This window comes from Lycorma delicatula, chromosome 6 (genome assembly GCF_047948215.1).
Source record: "Lycorma delicatula isolate Av1 chromosome 6, ASM4794821v1, whole genome shotgun sequence".
In the NCBI taxonomy this organism is placed as follows: Eukaryota; Metazoa; Arthropoda; class Insecta; order Hemiptera; family Fulgoridae; genus Lycorma; species Lycorma delicatula.
In genome coordinates, this window is record NC_134460.1 from 6,948,845 (window position 1) to 6,963,943 (window position 15,099).

At 29.3% G+C, this 15,099-nt stretch overlaps 2 protein-coding genes across 16 annotated transcripts in view; one reads left to right on the forward strand and one right to left on the reverse strand.

Annotated features, from left to right (window-relative positions):
* Positions 1 to 15,099, forward strand: part of LOC142326264 (uncharacterized) — a 147,488-nt gene that overhangs the window by 79,378 nt on the left and 53,011 nt on the right. For 6 of the 15 annotated variants that reach the window (XR_012756738.1, XR_012756736.1, XR_012756737.1 and 3 more), the window contains exon 4: positions 9,079 to 9,299. The exons of 3 other annotated variants lie outside the window; for them this stretch is intronic. The gene's annotated coding sequence lies outside the window, so the exon portion shown is untranslated. Of the gene's footprint in view, positions 1 to 9,078; positions 9,300 to 15,099 lie in introns of those variants that run through there. 6 more of the 15 variants (XR_012756743.1, XR_012756741.1, XR_012756744.1 and 3 more) reach the window with 3 other exon arrangements.
* Positions 12,989 to 15,099, reverse strand: part of LOC142326266 (methyl farnesoate epoxidase-like) — a 30,087-nt gene continuing 27,976 nt past the window's right edge. Inside the window, exon 4 of the mRNA XM_075368600.1 lies at positions 12,989 to 13,151. Coding sequence (XP_075224715.1) covers positions 13,062 to 13,151 — 90 coding nt within the window. The 3' untranslated portion in view covers positions 12,989 to 13,061. The remainder of the gene's footprint in view (positions 13,152 to 15,099) is intronic.

Sequence of the window (15,099 nt, forward strand, 5' to 3'; positions counted from 1 at the left end):
CTCTGTCAGTGGGTGTGTGTGAAAATATGTTTAAAGGAATTTAAAAAAAAAGGAAAAAATAGTTTTTTTTTCAAGGTCTCTTATTATTTTAACGGGTTTAATTCCACGGTCATTTCTAAATAAGTAACAAAGAAAACGGTTTGTCAAGAGGGATAAAGATGCAAATAATGTTTGATGTTACAATCGTGACGACGTCGGTATATAAGATTATTTATGTATTAATAAAATTTGTCAAAATTCAACCTTACCGACAATTCGTCTGTGCTTTTTCATGTCCTTTCTGTCGTTCGACCATCATCGGGAAAAATTCTACTTCAGTTTAAAAGTATTAAAATCAAAATTATCAATATGTAAAATAATTTTCATCGAGACATTTTTACGCGTAGATTAAATTGTTATACGTAGTCGTGTCGATTTAACCGTTTGATTTATTTCAGTAGTCGACACTTTATTTGAATCGCGATAATTTTTATAATAAATCTTGAAGGAAAAATAATTTGTTTGATATATTTTGTTATCGTATAGACTTGTTGATGGTGGCGTCTTGTCAAGCGCAGAGTACATAAACAAATAACGACTGTCAGTAGTTTGTACGCGACACAATACCGAATTTATTATTTTGTTATGATTATGAAATAATTACTCAAGTTAGCGATAATATTTTCTTTCCGTTATCGGTTCATTATTAAAACAGGGTTTTAACATTCCAACGAAAATCTGACTGAGGAAGGACGTGTAATCGATTTTTTATTCTGATCAATTTATTAAATTGAAAATGCAGATTTACTACTCTACATAAAAAAAAACTGTCTAGCATTCCAACATATTTACAATAAATATGAATTTTTTTAGGTAGATTTCAGTTAAATTCTCTATCCCTGGCGATAAAAAATTACTTTTTTAATTACGAATAATGTTATAGGTTTCATTAGTATAGTCGGTTCGATAGCGAAGCTACCTGCAGGACATGAATTGGAATTTTAATATTATATTTATATTATCGTTCAATAATTTGTCGCCTCACAAAGTGATTATTTAAGATTCCGAGTCGATTTTCGGTTGACGTTCATGTTTTATCGAGTTTATCATTCGGGTACTATAAATTGCGAATAAAAATTTCGGTTTAAACGACACATTTTTTTGAATATAAAAATCCATGAAGGTAGAAGAATACTGTAACTTTTAGAGTAAGGTATCGTTCAACTGCTTTCCCTTTCGATGAAAAATACAATTTTAACTTGGCTCCCCCGATATATAGGGTTCCAACTCGAGTATTTTAGATAGTAATTTCATGTCCTCCTTATTAATGATAAATGAACTATCTTACTCTTTTCTTCTTACTTACGTAAAGCATATAAATTTATTATTTTAGTTTAGTTCAACAGCCGTTATAATATATATTTTGTCTTTCGAATAGTGTCGGTGTAAATCAGACGGTAAAAGATTTAACTCTAAATGCGAAACAAAATATAAACGCATAACAACTCATAACTTATGATAATTCTACATCATTCTATCGTTCACAGTACCGGCGCTACTGATAACTTCATTAAATATTCTAACAAAGTATTCGTAAAATAAATATTAACGATTTCACCTTCGTCAGAAACATTACCGTTTGCACGTATTTTTGATAGTTTATTTGTAATCCTAGATACTAGTATACCGGTTTATAATTCTAAAATATCTTTTAGCAGGTAATTTTCTCATTTTTAAAATATTGTTTTTTAAGAGCCGTACTCTACACGTGTATTTTTTCTTAGGTTTATCCTCAGCAATGCAATCTATAATCGAATTTAAATGACCTAAAAACAAATTAGATCTGGCAAATAACATGTAGTGGAAAAATTTTCGTTGTAAGGAAAGAATTAGAACACCCTTTTTTATAGTAGCAAACAAATAAAAAAAGACATAAAAAACTACGCATACGGGCTGAGAATATTATAAAGACGCATTGACCGACACTTACGAGAAACGAGTTTCGGTGAATACCGACGCGTGATGTATAAGTTTCGCTTCCCTCTTTGTATGTCGACTCATTCTTTTTTGTTATCGCACAGTACAGGAAGTGAAACACGCTTGTTTCATATTTCTGAACTGAATATAAGAGCGGTATTATTATAGGCCTCGCGTTAAACTTTGGTTTTTTTATATTAATTTTTTATAAACCGATCAAATTTTTACTTGGACTTATAGGATTTTTGTTCGGGTTAAAGGCATTATATTTCCGTATAACGTAATGCAGTTCGGCAGGGAATTAAAATAAATTTCGAGTTGTACAAATTCTCGAGTTATAGGCGTTCGAGGCGTTAATATTGGAAGGACAGGTAGAAGGGAAAAATTGTGTAGGCAGGCCACGTTTGGAATATGTAAAACAAATTGTTAGGGCTACTTTATTATTTTGTTAGGGCTACGAAACGGTTGCTGAAGTAGCAATAAATTTTATTAGTACAAACAATTTGTCATCATAATAGGCTGTTATTTGAAAATCCTTACCTACCGACTGATATCTTTTGTCCATGCGGCACTGGCGATGAGGGAAGCTTAACTCCTGAACAAAAAATATTATATTTCACTAAATCGATAAATATTTTAAATTAAGTTGTTTGTGTAAGCTGTGCATCAGAAAAAAGCCGGCTGAAGGGTAAGTCGTACAAATGTGTTTTCAGCTTTTTCTTTTAGTAATTAAATTCTAAATACGATATAAATTTGACGGTAAAAACATTATTTGGTCAAGAGGATAAACTTAGACGCAAAATGTTTTATTACAAATTATTGTTTTTTTTTATTTTTATTCTGATTAACGCTTTTAATACCGCGTCATTTGTAAATTAAAAACATAATTTGATCAAGGAGTACAAATCTGGCCCGTTTCCCGGAAAAGTAAAAACGATAGATGTTCAAGGTTTACTCTTCATTAAACCGAACGATTTTAATGATAATTTCATGGATTTTGTTGAGGTAATTCCACCGATAATCCTGAGAAAAGTTTTTTTCATAACTTATTTGAACGGAAAATTATTTAGTCTTAAGTAAACGATTTTAATGTAATCGGCATTATCGTTGGATTTTTATAGCGGGAGGATTCATTTTCTAATGTCATTCTTATTTAAAGGTTTTTGCGTAAAAATCTAAAATTCTTTTAATAATTATACCGCTGCTTGTGTTCAAACAAAGAAAGTTTTATTAATCTTATAATGTTTTAACAAAAACGATATTACACGTACAGATTTCAAGGACAAATGGTACTGTAGAAAAACACTATAACAAAACGGCTAGTTTTGAACCATGAACCATTGTTTATGGCGGAATAGGGTGTGGCATGTAAAATATAGTTATCGTAAACATTTTTTTCTCCCCATAACCCATAATAATGAGATAGCAAGTATATATATAGGAATCGTTATAAATCAGTTATTTAAAAATTAATCTTTCTTTGTGTTTAGTCGAACAAAAACTCTGTTCGATCGAAAAACTTTTTTGTCTTTTAAAAATGCTATTCATTTTAACGCAAACATAATTCTTCTCCTTCCGTTAAACACTGACAACGATACAATTGTAGTTATAAAAAATAAATGATATAATCGTATCGCCCTCTATGCGAGTTTTAAATTGATGAAAATTTGAATATTTAAAATAACACAGCAACAGCCAAGGAGAAACGTATATTTGACAACCGATCGAGAGAAAGCGTAAAATCCAATAATTATTTCTTGTTAAGATATATTTCTTTTTATTAAGTTACGTAAGTTTTAAGTTGTAATTTACATTGTAATAACGTAACGTAAATTACATTATTACCTTACATGTTAAGTTTCATATATGTCTACTTATAAGAATGTGCAAATATATATATATATATATATATATATATATATATATATATATGTTAAATGCGTGCAAATTCTGACAATATTTATGAATACTATTTTTTTTTTTAAAAAAAGGAAGTTACTTTATTCAAGCGGTGTGTTAAATTAATTTATATAAAAAGTGTACGAATATAATCCTTAGGATTACAATAGTTACAAACGAATGCATTAATATTTCTATAATTAATTTACCGGGTGTAAATACAATTTTTAATTTACTATATTTCTTATTATTTAAAAAAAATATTTCAGGGCGTAGAACCGGCCGCTTTGATTTTACTTGTATGATATCCTTAGTTACCAACATCTACTGCAAAAGCATTACCGTGTAATTCACAACATCATTCGGTGTCTGTAAATCAAAGAAACAGTACAAGAAACGCTTACATTAAAATAATAAAATAAAAATTTATCGCCGATATATCCGTAGAAGAAAGTGAAAATATAAGTAAATACTCCCTCTAGGAACGATCAGAGTTAGTAATGATGCGGGAAAAAGAGCGCTATGGAGTACACTCAAATATGTAGCGTATTATTTATTACGAATTTTTTTCTTAAATTTAATTTAATTTGATTTATATTTAAGCTTTCCGGTTCTCGTATCGAGTGAATTTGCATATGTATATTGTGAATATTGAAAACGTTTAATGTGCGATCATTAAAAGACGCCTAAACCAAATTTAATTGCATAGATTTGGTGACTTTTCGCTTTTCTTTGATCGATTTTCATCATTAAAAAAAAAATTTCACACAAGAGGTTATCAATTTTAGACTCCTAATAATCCCATTCTGAGATGCTGCCCGCCAGAGGAACCGCCTAGCTGCAGCTAGTTATTAAATAAAAGAAAAGGTTTTTTTATCGTATTTAAATCTTTTAAATATGTCAATGTTAATTTAATAATCTATAAATGCAAAGAATAAACCGTTTAGAATAACACATGCAGGTGTTTTTCTAAACGGTTTATTTTTCTCTAATTTATTTCGTTTAAAATAAAAATGTACTAATGGTTATTATAAATATAAGACGGGGGAGATAGTAAATAATAAAAACAGAATTATCAAATTAGTAAATATTTATTATACTTTCGAGTTAGCTTTTTAAATACGTAAATTATATTATTTTTCTAAATTAATATAAAATTATCAATCTACGCTGAATTTGTATCTGAAATATGATCTAAAACATATGCGTTGAGTTTCATATAAAAACGCACATAAATTGTGTTTTGTGTGTTTGCGCACGCGCGTAAGTAAGTAATATAAATTGTAAAAAAAAAAATTGTTCGTTGTTAAAATAATTAACTTAAAAATATTTCTTCACTTTATTAGGTGGATACACAAATAACACGATTTTGTTTTTATCGTATAAATATCGATGTCAATTAAGCCATTTCTGGGTCCGTTTTTGTTCGATTTGTATGTCAACGTTTGTTAAAAAATAATGTTTAGGGTATATAATAATGTATATAGTTTACGATGAAAAAAGATATTTATATAATTCTCTCCACGTGATAGTTAATCGAATCGGCATGTTTTATAAATCGTTGTTTATGCGAATAAGTTTACTAATACTATTTTTTAATTAAGTGAACGTAAATAATATTATGCTAATTAAAAATATTGTGTGAAATAATTTAATATCGATCTTTTTTATTTTTAACGAGTTAGTGTCTTCTTTTACGGAATTTTCATATTATTTTTTTATTTTTTAAATTTGAACGACGTAAAAGTTTACTGTTCGAAAATTTTACGACGGGGAATTTTAGCCGATTCTTTACTTTCGACACGTATTGTTCATCGCTACATTAACAGGTAATAAAATCTAATTTAGACTTTTATGTAAATAACGTTTTAATTTTGTCGATTATAATTTTAGTATTTGATTTCGGAAAGTAAAAAAACAGTTAAGTAACATAAATAATTGTTTAACGTCCTTCAAATTCAATTGTTGTCGGAAAAAACTGACCTGATTGAACGAAAATTTTACTTGAATTTAAACTTTATGGTTTTCTATAATCAATTGACTGCTTCCAGCGGGAGAGAGTCGTGGAAAGAGCCTTGGGTAATTACTCGCTTCACCACCACGGGCCGTTCTGCGCCGATAGCAGCTAAAATAAAAAATCTTTTAATTTTTTATAAAGTAAAATATTTACAATACGCCCCATTTTGTCTCCGTTTTAAAATTTTCTGTTTCAAATCGATTTATTATTTTTTTGTTTGTTTAAATTTCATCATTAAACGTGAACGCATGATATTTTTGATAGCGAATAAAATTCTCCAAGTCGATATCCCAGTATAAATTTAAAAAATATTATTTAATAAATAAGTTTAATAATATTTTAATTAAAAGGTTCGTTTCCTTTGTTAAACTTACGCGTATATTTCATTAAATGGGAAAACCTTTTTCGAGATAAATCATTCTTAAAATTTTTTTTGAATTTCACGGAATATTTTTTCTATATAGCCTAGGTAACGATTCTATTTCGCAAATCTTGAAGAGTAGCAGGCGTAATCGGAAGTCACCGGTTTGGTCTAGCGGTTAACTCGTCATTGCAAATCGGCTGATTTCGAAGTCGAGAGTTTTAAGGTTCAAACCCTAGCAAGGTTAAGAATAACTTTTTTACCGATTTCATTAGATAGCGGATACCGGTGTTCTTTGGTGGTTGAGATTCAATTAAACACATCTCACGAACGGTCGACCTGAGACTACAAAACTATGTAAAAACCGTTTCGAAGAAACCACGGCCGTCGCATTTCGAAAGAAGAATTTCTTAAGTTAGTATCGTTATTAGGAAATAACCGATAAATATAAATTTGTAATTATAATAAATAAGTAATAATAAATATTATTTTATTTTCATAGAAATTTTGAATCGGTACTAGGAAGGAAAGGGTGAAAATTAGTTTAGACTTTGTAAATAATGAATTATCGTGCATAAATAAAATAACTCCTGTACATTATGTTAATACAAATCGAGAAATGCAGGGAGAACATTAAAAAAAAAAAATTACATTGTGCAGGCACGCACGACGCGAAATAATAAGTTTCAGGTGGGAAACGTATTGTCCTATAAAAATATAAGTGGGACCTGACATTTCACAATATGCAATTTTCAAGGATGACGTAGCTTATCGTACGGTGTTCTTGTCGTACACGTATATTTAAACAGATCCTTCTTTCCAGTAATTTTCCCAAAAAATCAAACGAAAAGTACCAAAATACGTCAAGAATAATTATGAAAGTAATAAAATAGCTGAAAATACCGATTTTTAATGTCTCACTGTGTATTCGCGCGCGCGCGCTCGCGTTTTCCGTCTGAATTAATTTCTCAAAAAAAAAAAATAGATTATAAAATTTCATATTACTTCTACAGCAATATAGTTTTGCTCCTAAAGGGTTTATATATTTTTTTAAAAATATTTACGTATACAAAAAATAAAATTAAATAAAGTTTAAAAACAATAACGGTTTACTTTTAAAACGAAATCGCTCTAAAAAGTAGAAAATAAATTTTCTGGTGATTTTAAGATAATGAAAATAATTTTCAGCATTTGTAAAAAATAACCCGTTGTGCGCCGAAAAAATATTATTTTGTCTTATCGATTTAATTTACGTTCACATTTTTAACTTTATTAATTATCGCAGATTACCTATTCGAATTCTTCAGTAAATATTTTACGAGCTCAGAATTCTTAAAAATATTGAAAATTATTTTGATTATCTTATAATAAACAAAAATTATGTTCTACTTTTTAGAGCGATTTCGTTTTAAAAGAAAATCATTATTCAGTTTATTTATTTTTACTTTTTATTCTCCCGCTCCAACTCGTTCAAATATTATATCGTAAATTCTTTACAGGTATAAAACCTTTGTTAGTGCAAAATTTAACTTGTATCGGTCGAGTAGATTTGGACGAAAGAATAACAGGTGTACACGTTGTTCTGCCGGATCTTTTATAAAATTTTCTACACGTGAAAATAACGGAGAAATTTAATATAAAATATGTACGAGTTTCCGATTTACGACTGATGAAAGAGAAGCAAAAAGGTTTTTCTTTGTTCGATTCATCTTACAACGCTGTTTATTTTCTTCTTCAGAATACAATGCTGTAAAAGTTGTACGGATTTTGTTATTCATTTAACATAGTTATGGCTCTTACCAAAAATACGGGTCTTTCACGTTTACCTGCCGTCTTGGATCTCGTATCGAATCAATTTTTTTTTTTAATAGTAAATGATACGTGTTTTAATGTAATGTTTTGTGGAAATAATGGCGAAACCACTTATCATCTACTCTTTTTTTTTATTTATGAGCACTGAAAGTTGGAGGGACGTAAAAATCGCGATGGATATAAAACGAGTTAAAACCCCCTCGTTGTAACTTTCTTATTACGTACCTTTAGAATTACACCCGAAACAAACTTAAAACAAATAATGTTGGAATTATGGCCCAGACCCTAATTAAACGGCCCGGTCAACCGAGGTATTTACTTTAATTATCATATTTAATTAAAAAATTTAGTTTTATATTTTCAGTTATAAATTACTTAACGCAACAAACTGAAAAAATTTTGACATCAAAAGTTTCTCAAGTCCTTTTACTCTCGAGATTTTTTCGATACGTGTTGTTTCGTTACAGGTCTCGCTGTAGCAGATCATCAGCATCAGTCTCCCGGTTATCCACCCGAGGGAACACACTATTTTATCTAAATGATAATTTTTCAATATTTATACCGCATTTAATTTACACTAAATTTTCTTTATAAATAAAATAAAATAAAAGCTCGTTTTATATATATTAATTTTATTTTATTAACCGAACTAAAATGTTATAGTAAAATTTTTAAAGTTAAGAGATACTTTTTCGTTATGTAAAACCTTTTTTTTAAGTTTAGATTATGCAAATTAGTTTATTTAATTGGTTTCTTGAAAATAATTTTACAATTAGTTCGATTAATGAAAATTAATTTCTTTATATATATGTATATATATATTTTCTTTTCATTAATGGGGTTATAGTCTACCCTTTTTCTTATTGTTGTCTGCGAACACCAGTCATCATCTATGTGCAGGATATTGAAATTTATTAAAAAGTGTATAATATAATGTTTTTATTTTTTATCGCTTTTGTTTCCCCAAATAAGATTATTATAAATATGCGATAATTTAATTTTAATTATTTTAATCGGTTCAAAATACATTAAGTTGTTTTAGATGAAGCCATCATTATCCGGTTTGTTCGCTGTTACAGCGGTTTTCTTTGCGGTTCTTCAGCATCTATCCACCGGTGCCAAGTCCATATCTTGATGTCCTGTTGGTTCATTAAAGCGCCGATCGATTACATTTTAATAACGAATTAGAAGAAAGAATACGAATCAACCTGGCTATTATCATGGGCTGCACCACCGCCGGGCAATAAAATTAAGGTAATTTATACTACTATTATATTTTGTGAAAGGCGGCAGTGGACTGAAACATAACGGTATGTCAGTAAACTATACATATTATTCGAATCCATTATATTTAATTTATATTAAATAGCAAAGATTTAGAAATCAACTCGTTGACTGCAAAACTTACCCTGGAGCAGACATTGATAGCGACCATAATTTGGTGATAATGAAATGTAGATTGGGGTTTAAAAACCTGAAGAAAAGTTGTCAGATGAATCGGTGGAATTTAGAGAAGCTTGAGGAAGAGGAGGTAAAGAAGATTTTTGAGGAGGACATCGCAAGAGGTCTGAGTAAAAAAGATATGGTAGAAAATGTAGAAGAAGAATGGGGGAATGTTAAAAAGGAAATTCTTAAATCAGCTGAAGCAAACTTAGGCGGAATAAAGAGAACTGGTAGAAAACCTTGGTTTTCAGACGATATATTGCAGCTGATGGATGAACGTAGAAAATATAAGAATGCTAATGATGAAGAAAGTAAAAGGAACTATCGGCAATTAAGAAATGCTATAAATAGGAAATGCAAACTGGCGAAAGAAGAGTGGATTAAAGAAAAGTGTTCAGAAGTGGAAAGAGAAATGAACATTGGTAAAATTGACGGAGCATACAGGAAAGTTAAGGAAAATTTTGGGGTACATAAATTAAAATCTAATAATGTGTTAAACAAAGATGGTACACCAATATATAATACGAAAGGTAAAGTCGATAGATGGGTGGAATATATTGAAGAGTTATACGGAGGAAATGAATTAGAAAATGGTGTTATAGAGGAAGAAGAGGAAGTTGAGGAGGATGAAATGGGAGAAACAATACTGAGATCTGAATTTAAGAGAGCATTAAAAGATTTAAATAGCAGAAAGGCTCCTGGAATAGACGGAATACCTGTAGAATTACTGCGCAGTGCAGGTGAGGAAGCGATTGATAGATTATACAAACTGGTGTGTAATATTTATGAAAAAGGGGAATTTCCGTCAGACTTCAAAAAAAGTGTTATAGTTATGATACCAAAGAAAGCAGGGGCAGATAAATGTGAAGAATACAGAACAATTAGTTTAACTAGTCATGCATCAAAAATCTTAACTAGAATTTTATACAGAAGAATTGAGAGGAGAGTGGAAGAAGTGTTAGGAGAAGACCAATTTGGTTTCAGGAAAAGTATAGGGACAAGGGAAGCAATTTTAGGCCTCAGATTAATAGTAGAAGGAAGATTAAAGAAAAACAAACCAACATACTTGGCGTTTATAGACCTAGAAAAGGCTTTCGATAACGTAGATTGGAATAAAATGTTCAGCATTTTAAAAAAATTAGGTTTCAAATACAGAGATAGAAGAACAATTGCTAACATGTACAGGAACCAAACAGCAACAATAACAATTGAAGAACATAAGAAAGAAGCCCTAATAAGAAAGGGAGTCCGACAAGGATGTTCCCTATCTCCGTTACTTTTTAATCTTTACATGGAACTAGCAGTTAATGATGTTAAAGAACAATTTAGATTCGGAGTAACAGTACAAGGTGAAAAGATAAAGATGCTACGATTTGCTGATGATATAGTAATTCTAGCCGAGAGTAAAAAGGATTTAGAAGAAACAATGAACGGCATAGATGAAGTCCTACGCAAGAACTATCGCATGAAAATAAACAAGAACAAAACAAAAGTAATGAAATGTAGTAGAAATAACAAAGATGGACCGCTGAATGTGAAAATAGGAGGAGAAAAGATTATGGAGGTAGAAGAATTTTGTTATTTGGGAAGTAAAATTACTAAAGATGGACGAAGCAGGAGCGATATAAAATGCCGAATAGCACAAGCTAAACGAGCCTTCAGTAAGAAATATAATTTGTTTACATCAAAAATTAATTTAAATGTCAGGAAAAGATTTTTGAAAGTGTATGTTTGGAGTGTCGCTTTATATGGAAGTGAAACTTGGACAATCGGAGTATCTGAGAAGAAAAGATTAGAAGCTTTTGAAATGTGGTGCTATAGGAGAATGTTAAAAATCAGATGGGTGGATAAAGTGACAAATGAAGAGGTATTGCGGCAAATAGATGAAGAAAGAAGCATTTGGAAGAATATAGTTAAAAGAAGAGACAGACTTATAGGCCACATACTAAGGCATCCTGGAATAGTCGCTTTAATATTGGAAGGACAGGTAGAAGGGAAAAATTGTGTAGGCAGGCCACGTTTGGAGTATGTAAAACAAATTGTTGGGGATGTAGGATGTAGAGGGTATACTGAAATGAAACGACTAGCACTAGATAGGGAATCTTGGAGAGCTGCATCAAACCAGTCAAATGACTGAAGACAAAAAAAAAAAAAAATATTAAATTTATAGCTTGATTTTGTTTGCAGTTTTTTCTGATTATTGAAATTTCATTCTCCCATCTAAAGTTTTTTCCGAAGTTACCATGTCATCAGCTAATGGTAAAATGTAAACATTTAGATGTTGACTTTTGTATTTTTTTTTACAAGTATTTGTATTTTCATATTCTATTCTTCAATCGATTTTTCCAGAGCGAAATTGAACGATGTGAGAGACCATCATCTTGTCTTACTGTCATTTTTATTTGAATGGGTTTCGAAATTCAACCTTAAATTTTAACTTTTGAGTATGTTTATTTTATAATGCTTTAGTGTTATTGACAAATTCTTTCAATATTTTAACCAGAGCTTCTATTGAATATTCCTTTAGTAATCTTAGAAATATAAATGTTAATTCCGGATCTCTAATTTTTTGGTATGATTATTATCATCTTATAATTATTTTTTTTGCAGAAACTAGTTTTTTAGATTTTTACGTTATTTATTCTCAAACTATCTATGGTGGATATATATATCTTTTAAAACTCAGCTCTATCAAACCAGCTGATATTTTAAATTTAACATTTTCAATTTTTATCTTCAGCAAATAACTGTTTTTATTGGCTTTTAAAATTAACTCTGGTACTACTTTAATCTAAAAGAAAAAATCAGATTTTTAGATTTTCTCATTTTTTACAACCAGACATAAAGTGTCAATCGCTTCTGAAAACAGTAACAATTCTCAAAAATACTTTCTTTTTTTTAAATCAAAAATATCCCATGTAAGTATATTCCAACTAGTAGTATTTAAATTACAATAAATAGAATTCAATTGAGAATTATTTAGACAAATTTAAGTGAAACTTATTAAAAATCTATATTTTTGTTTTCCTTTTGAAAACTCATATTTTATTTTTGGTTAATTGAAACCCAACCGCTAAAGAACATCAATATCCACGATCTAGCACAAATACATATAAAAATAACTGGCTTTACTAGGACTTGACCGCTGGAACTCTCGAATTCTAAATCAACTGATTTGGGAAGACGCGTTCTCCACCAAACAACAAAATAATTATCGTGTTATATTTTCATTAGTTTCATTCATACTGTACAATCTACAGTAATAGTAGCATTATATTATGAACTTTGTAGACTTAACAAAGTAAATTGTTATACTAGACGAGACATAAAATAAAAACACAAATATCAGAATTGATAATTATTAATTTTATTATAATAATCAAACAAAATGTTAATATTTTATCAAATACAATCGTAATACATTACAGTACTGAAAAAGTTCAAAGGAATAACATAAACAGTAGTAAATATAATAAAATATTAAAATGGAAATAATTACAATAAAAAATTGAAACTAAATGTAAACCAGCCTAAATGTACTTACGGTAGATTTCATCAATACAAGGAGTTAAATTAAGAGCCGGTTGCGAAGGACACAATGGACAATAATATTGGGATTCTTTTTTGTTGCATGCGCACTCGAAATTCATCGGTTTCCATTTGCTGTGAAATATGAATTGGGGTCTTGCCAATGCCTCTATAAAATGCTAGTTCCAGCCTTATTTTCTATCGGTTAATACAGATTAATTTTTAATAAGAAGTCAGTAATGATGTTCTTACACTTTATTTCACCTCATCTCTCCCACAGCTGATACAATTTTTAATAAAAAAAAAACTAACACAATTGACTAGAAAAATGCTGTAAGAGTCCATTGAACATTAAAAACATGAATTGTAGCAATTATAATATTTGTAATCCATTGTACACCGAATAAGTATGAAAGACTGATTAACCGGTCAAGCAGACAAATGTAACTTTTACTAAGAAACATACCTGAGTCCAGATTAAATATGGAGAGGGAGAAATTATACATACTTGTATATTACAACAATTATAACTTCAATAAAGAAATGTAAAATTGAGTGGCTGATAAAAGGTAATGGCATCCAGGAAAGATGATAAAGACGATTATTCCCTTAATACCAATGTCGGTGATAGAAGGGGTGAAGATTTAATTTGCAAAACCTTCATTCATTTCCTTTAAATTTACAGTTATTAGTAGTTTGGCTAAAAACTTTAATTCTTTGATTAAATTTTTTTTGTTGAAACTATTTCAGAATTTCGAATGTAATCTCAGAGCCATTCCAAATAGGTTATTTAGTGAAAAAATATTGCTCTACATAATTCGTATATCTTTTCTTAAGACATCGTATATCTTTTCGTATATCTTTTCTTTTATTCGTATATCTTTTCTTTTATAGACAGTGTGATAAAATTGTATCGAAAAAAGTTATTTATCGGTGGAAAGTATATTTTACAAATCCCAAAGCTAACCTACTTGTAAAAAATCTTAACTGCAACCTTATGAAAAAAAAAGGTGAAGATAAATCTAAATAAAAACTATATCCTTACTTCCACTAAACCTAAGGCATTTAAGATGTAATTAGTCCTGATATATTAGATGGAATGGAAAGAGAGATAAATAAAAGAACTCAAAGCTTAGCCTACTTGTCAAAAATCTGAAATTTAACCTTAGCTGCAAAAATAAATGTGAAAATAAACCTAAATAAAAAACTTTATCCTTGCTTCAGTAGAACCTTACATATTGGGAATGAAACAGATCTAATCGGGCCTGATATTAGACAGAATGAAAAGAGAGATAAATAAAAGAATAAGTTACAGAAACAAGTTATAATGAAACAAGTCCTCTGAATAAGAGAATTCTATGTTGAAAGAAGAATCGATTAATTTGAGATCCACATGTATTTCAGTGGTGTTTTTCTAAAGTGAAACCTTGACATTGAGTTCAACAGATTGCAAGCTCAAGAGAAGTGACAGCAGAATAATGATTAGTTAAGACTAGGGAGGACGGCATACAGAATCTTAATACAGAGTGTTAACAATAATTACCGTATTCAAAAATTGAAAGAATCAGAACGACTAAAATTACTCAAACATCTTTTATAAATGATTAAGCAAAGATACTTCAACCGATAACATGATTGATTAGTAATGCTATCAGTTTTATTTCTAAAAATTATATTAAAATTAATGTTAAGTCTAAGTTAATATTATGACTAAGTTAGTCTAAGATTTTTTTCTCAGCCATTTGAAAAAATTTCATTCTTACTAATCTATATTAAAAATGACAGATTAAGAAAGCTCAGGCGACCAATAAGATTTTAACATAACATTTGATTTTGATGACTGAATATGAAATGACATTCCAATCAATAAGGTGTTGCATTGAAGTAGGTGAATCTAAATTATCATTTCTGTATTTTATTTTTAAAAAACATAAAATTTTTTTTTGAATTCAGTAATTTCATACGTTAACTAATAAAATTCATTGAAGAAATACCTTTTTGTTTTATTTTTGTAGTGGATAGTCACATCTTCATATTCATAATTAAATATACATAACCATGAAAATAAATGATTTTATTTATG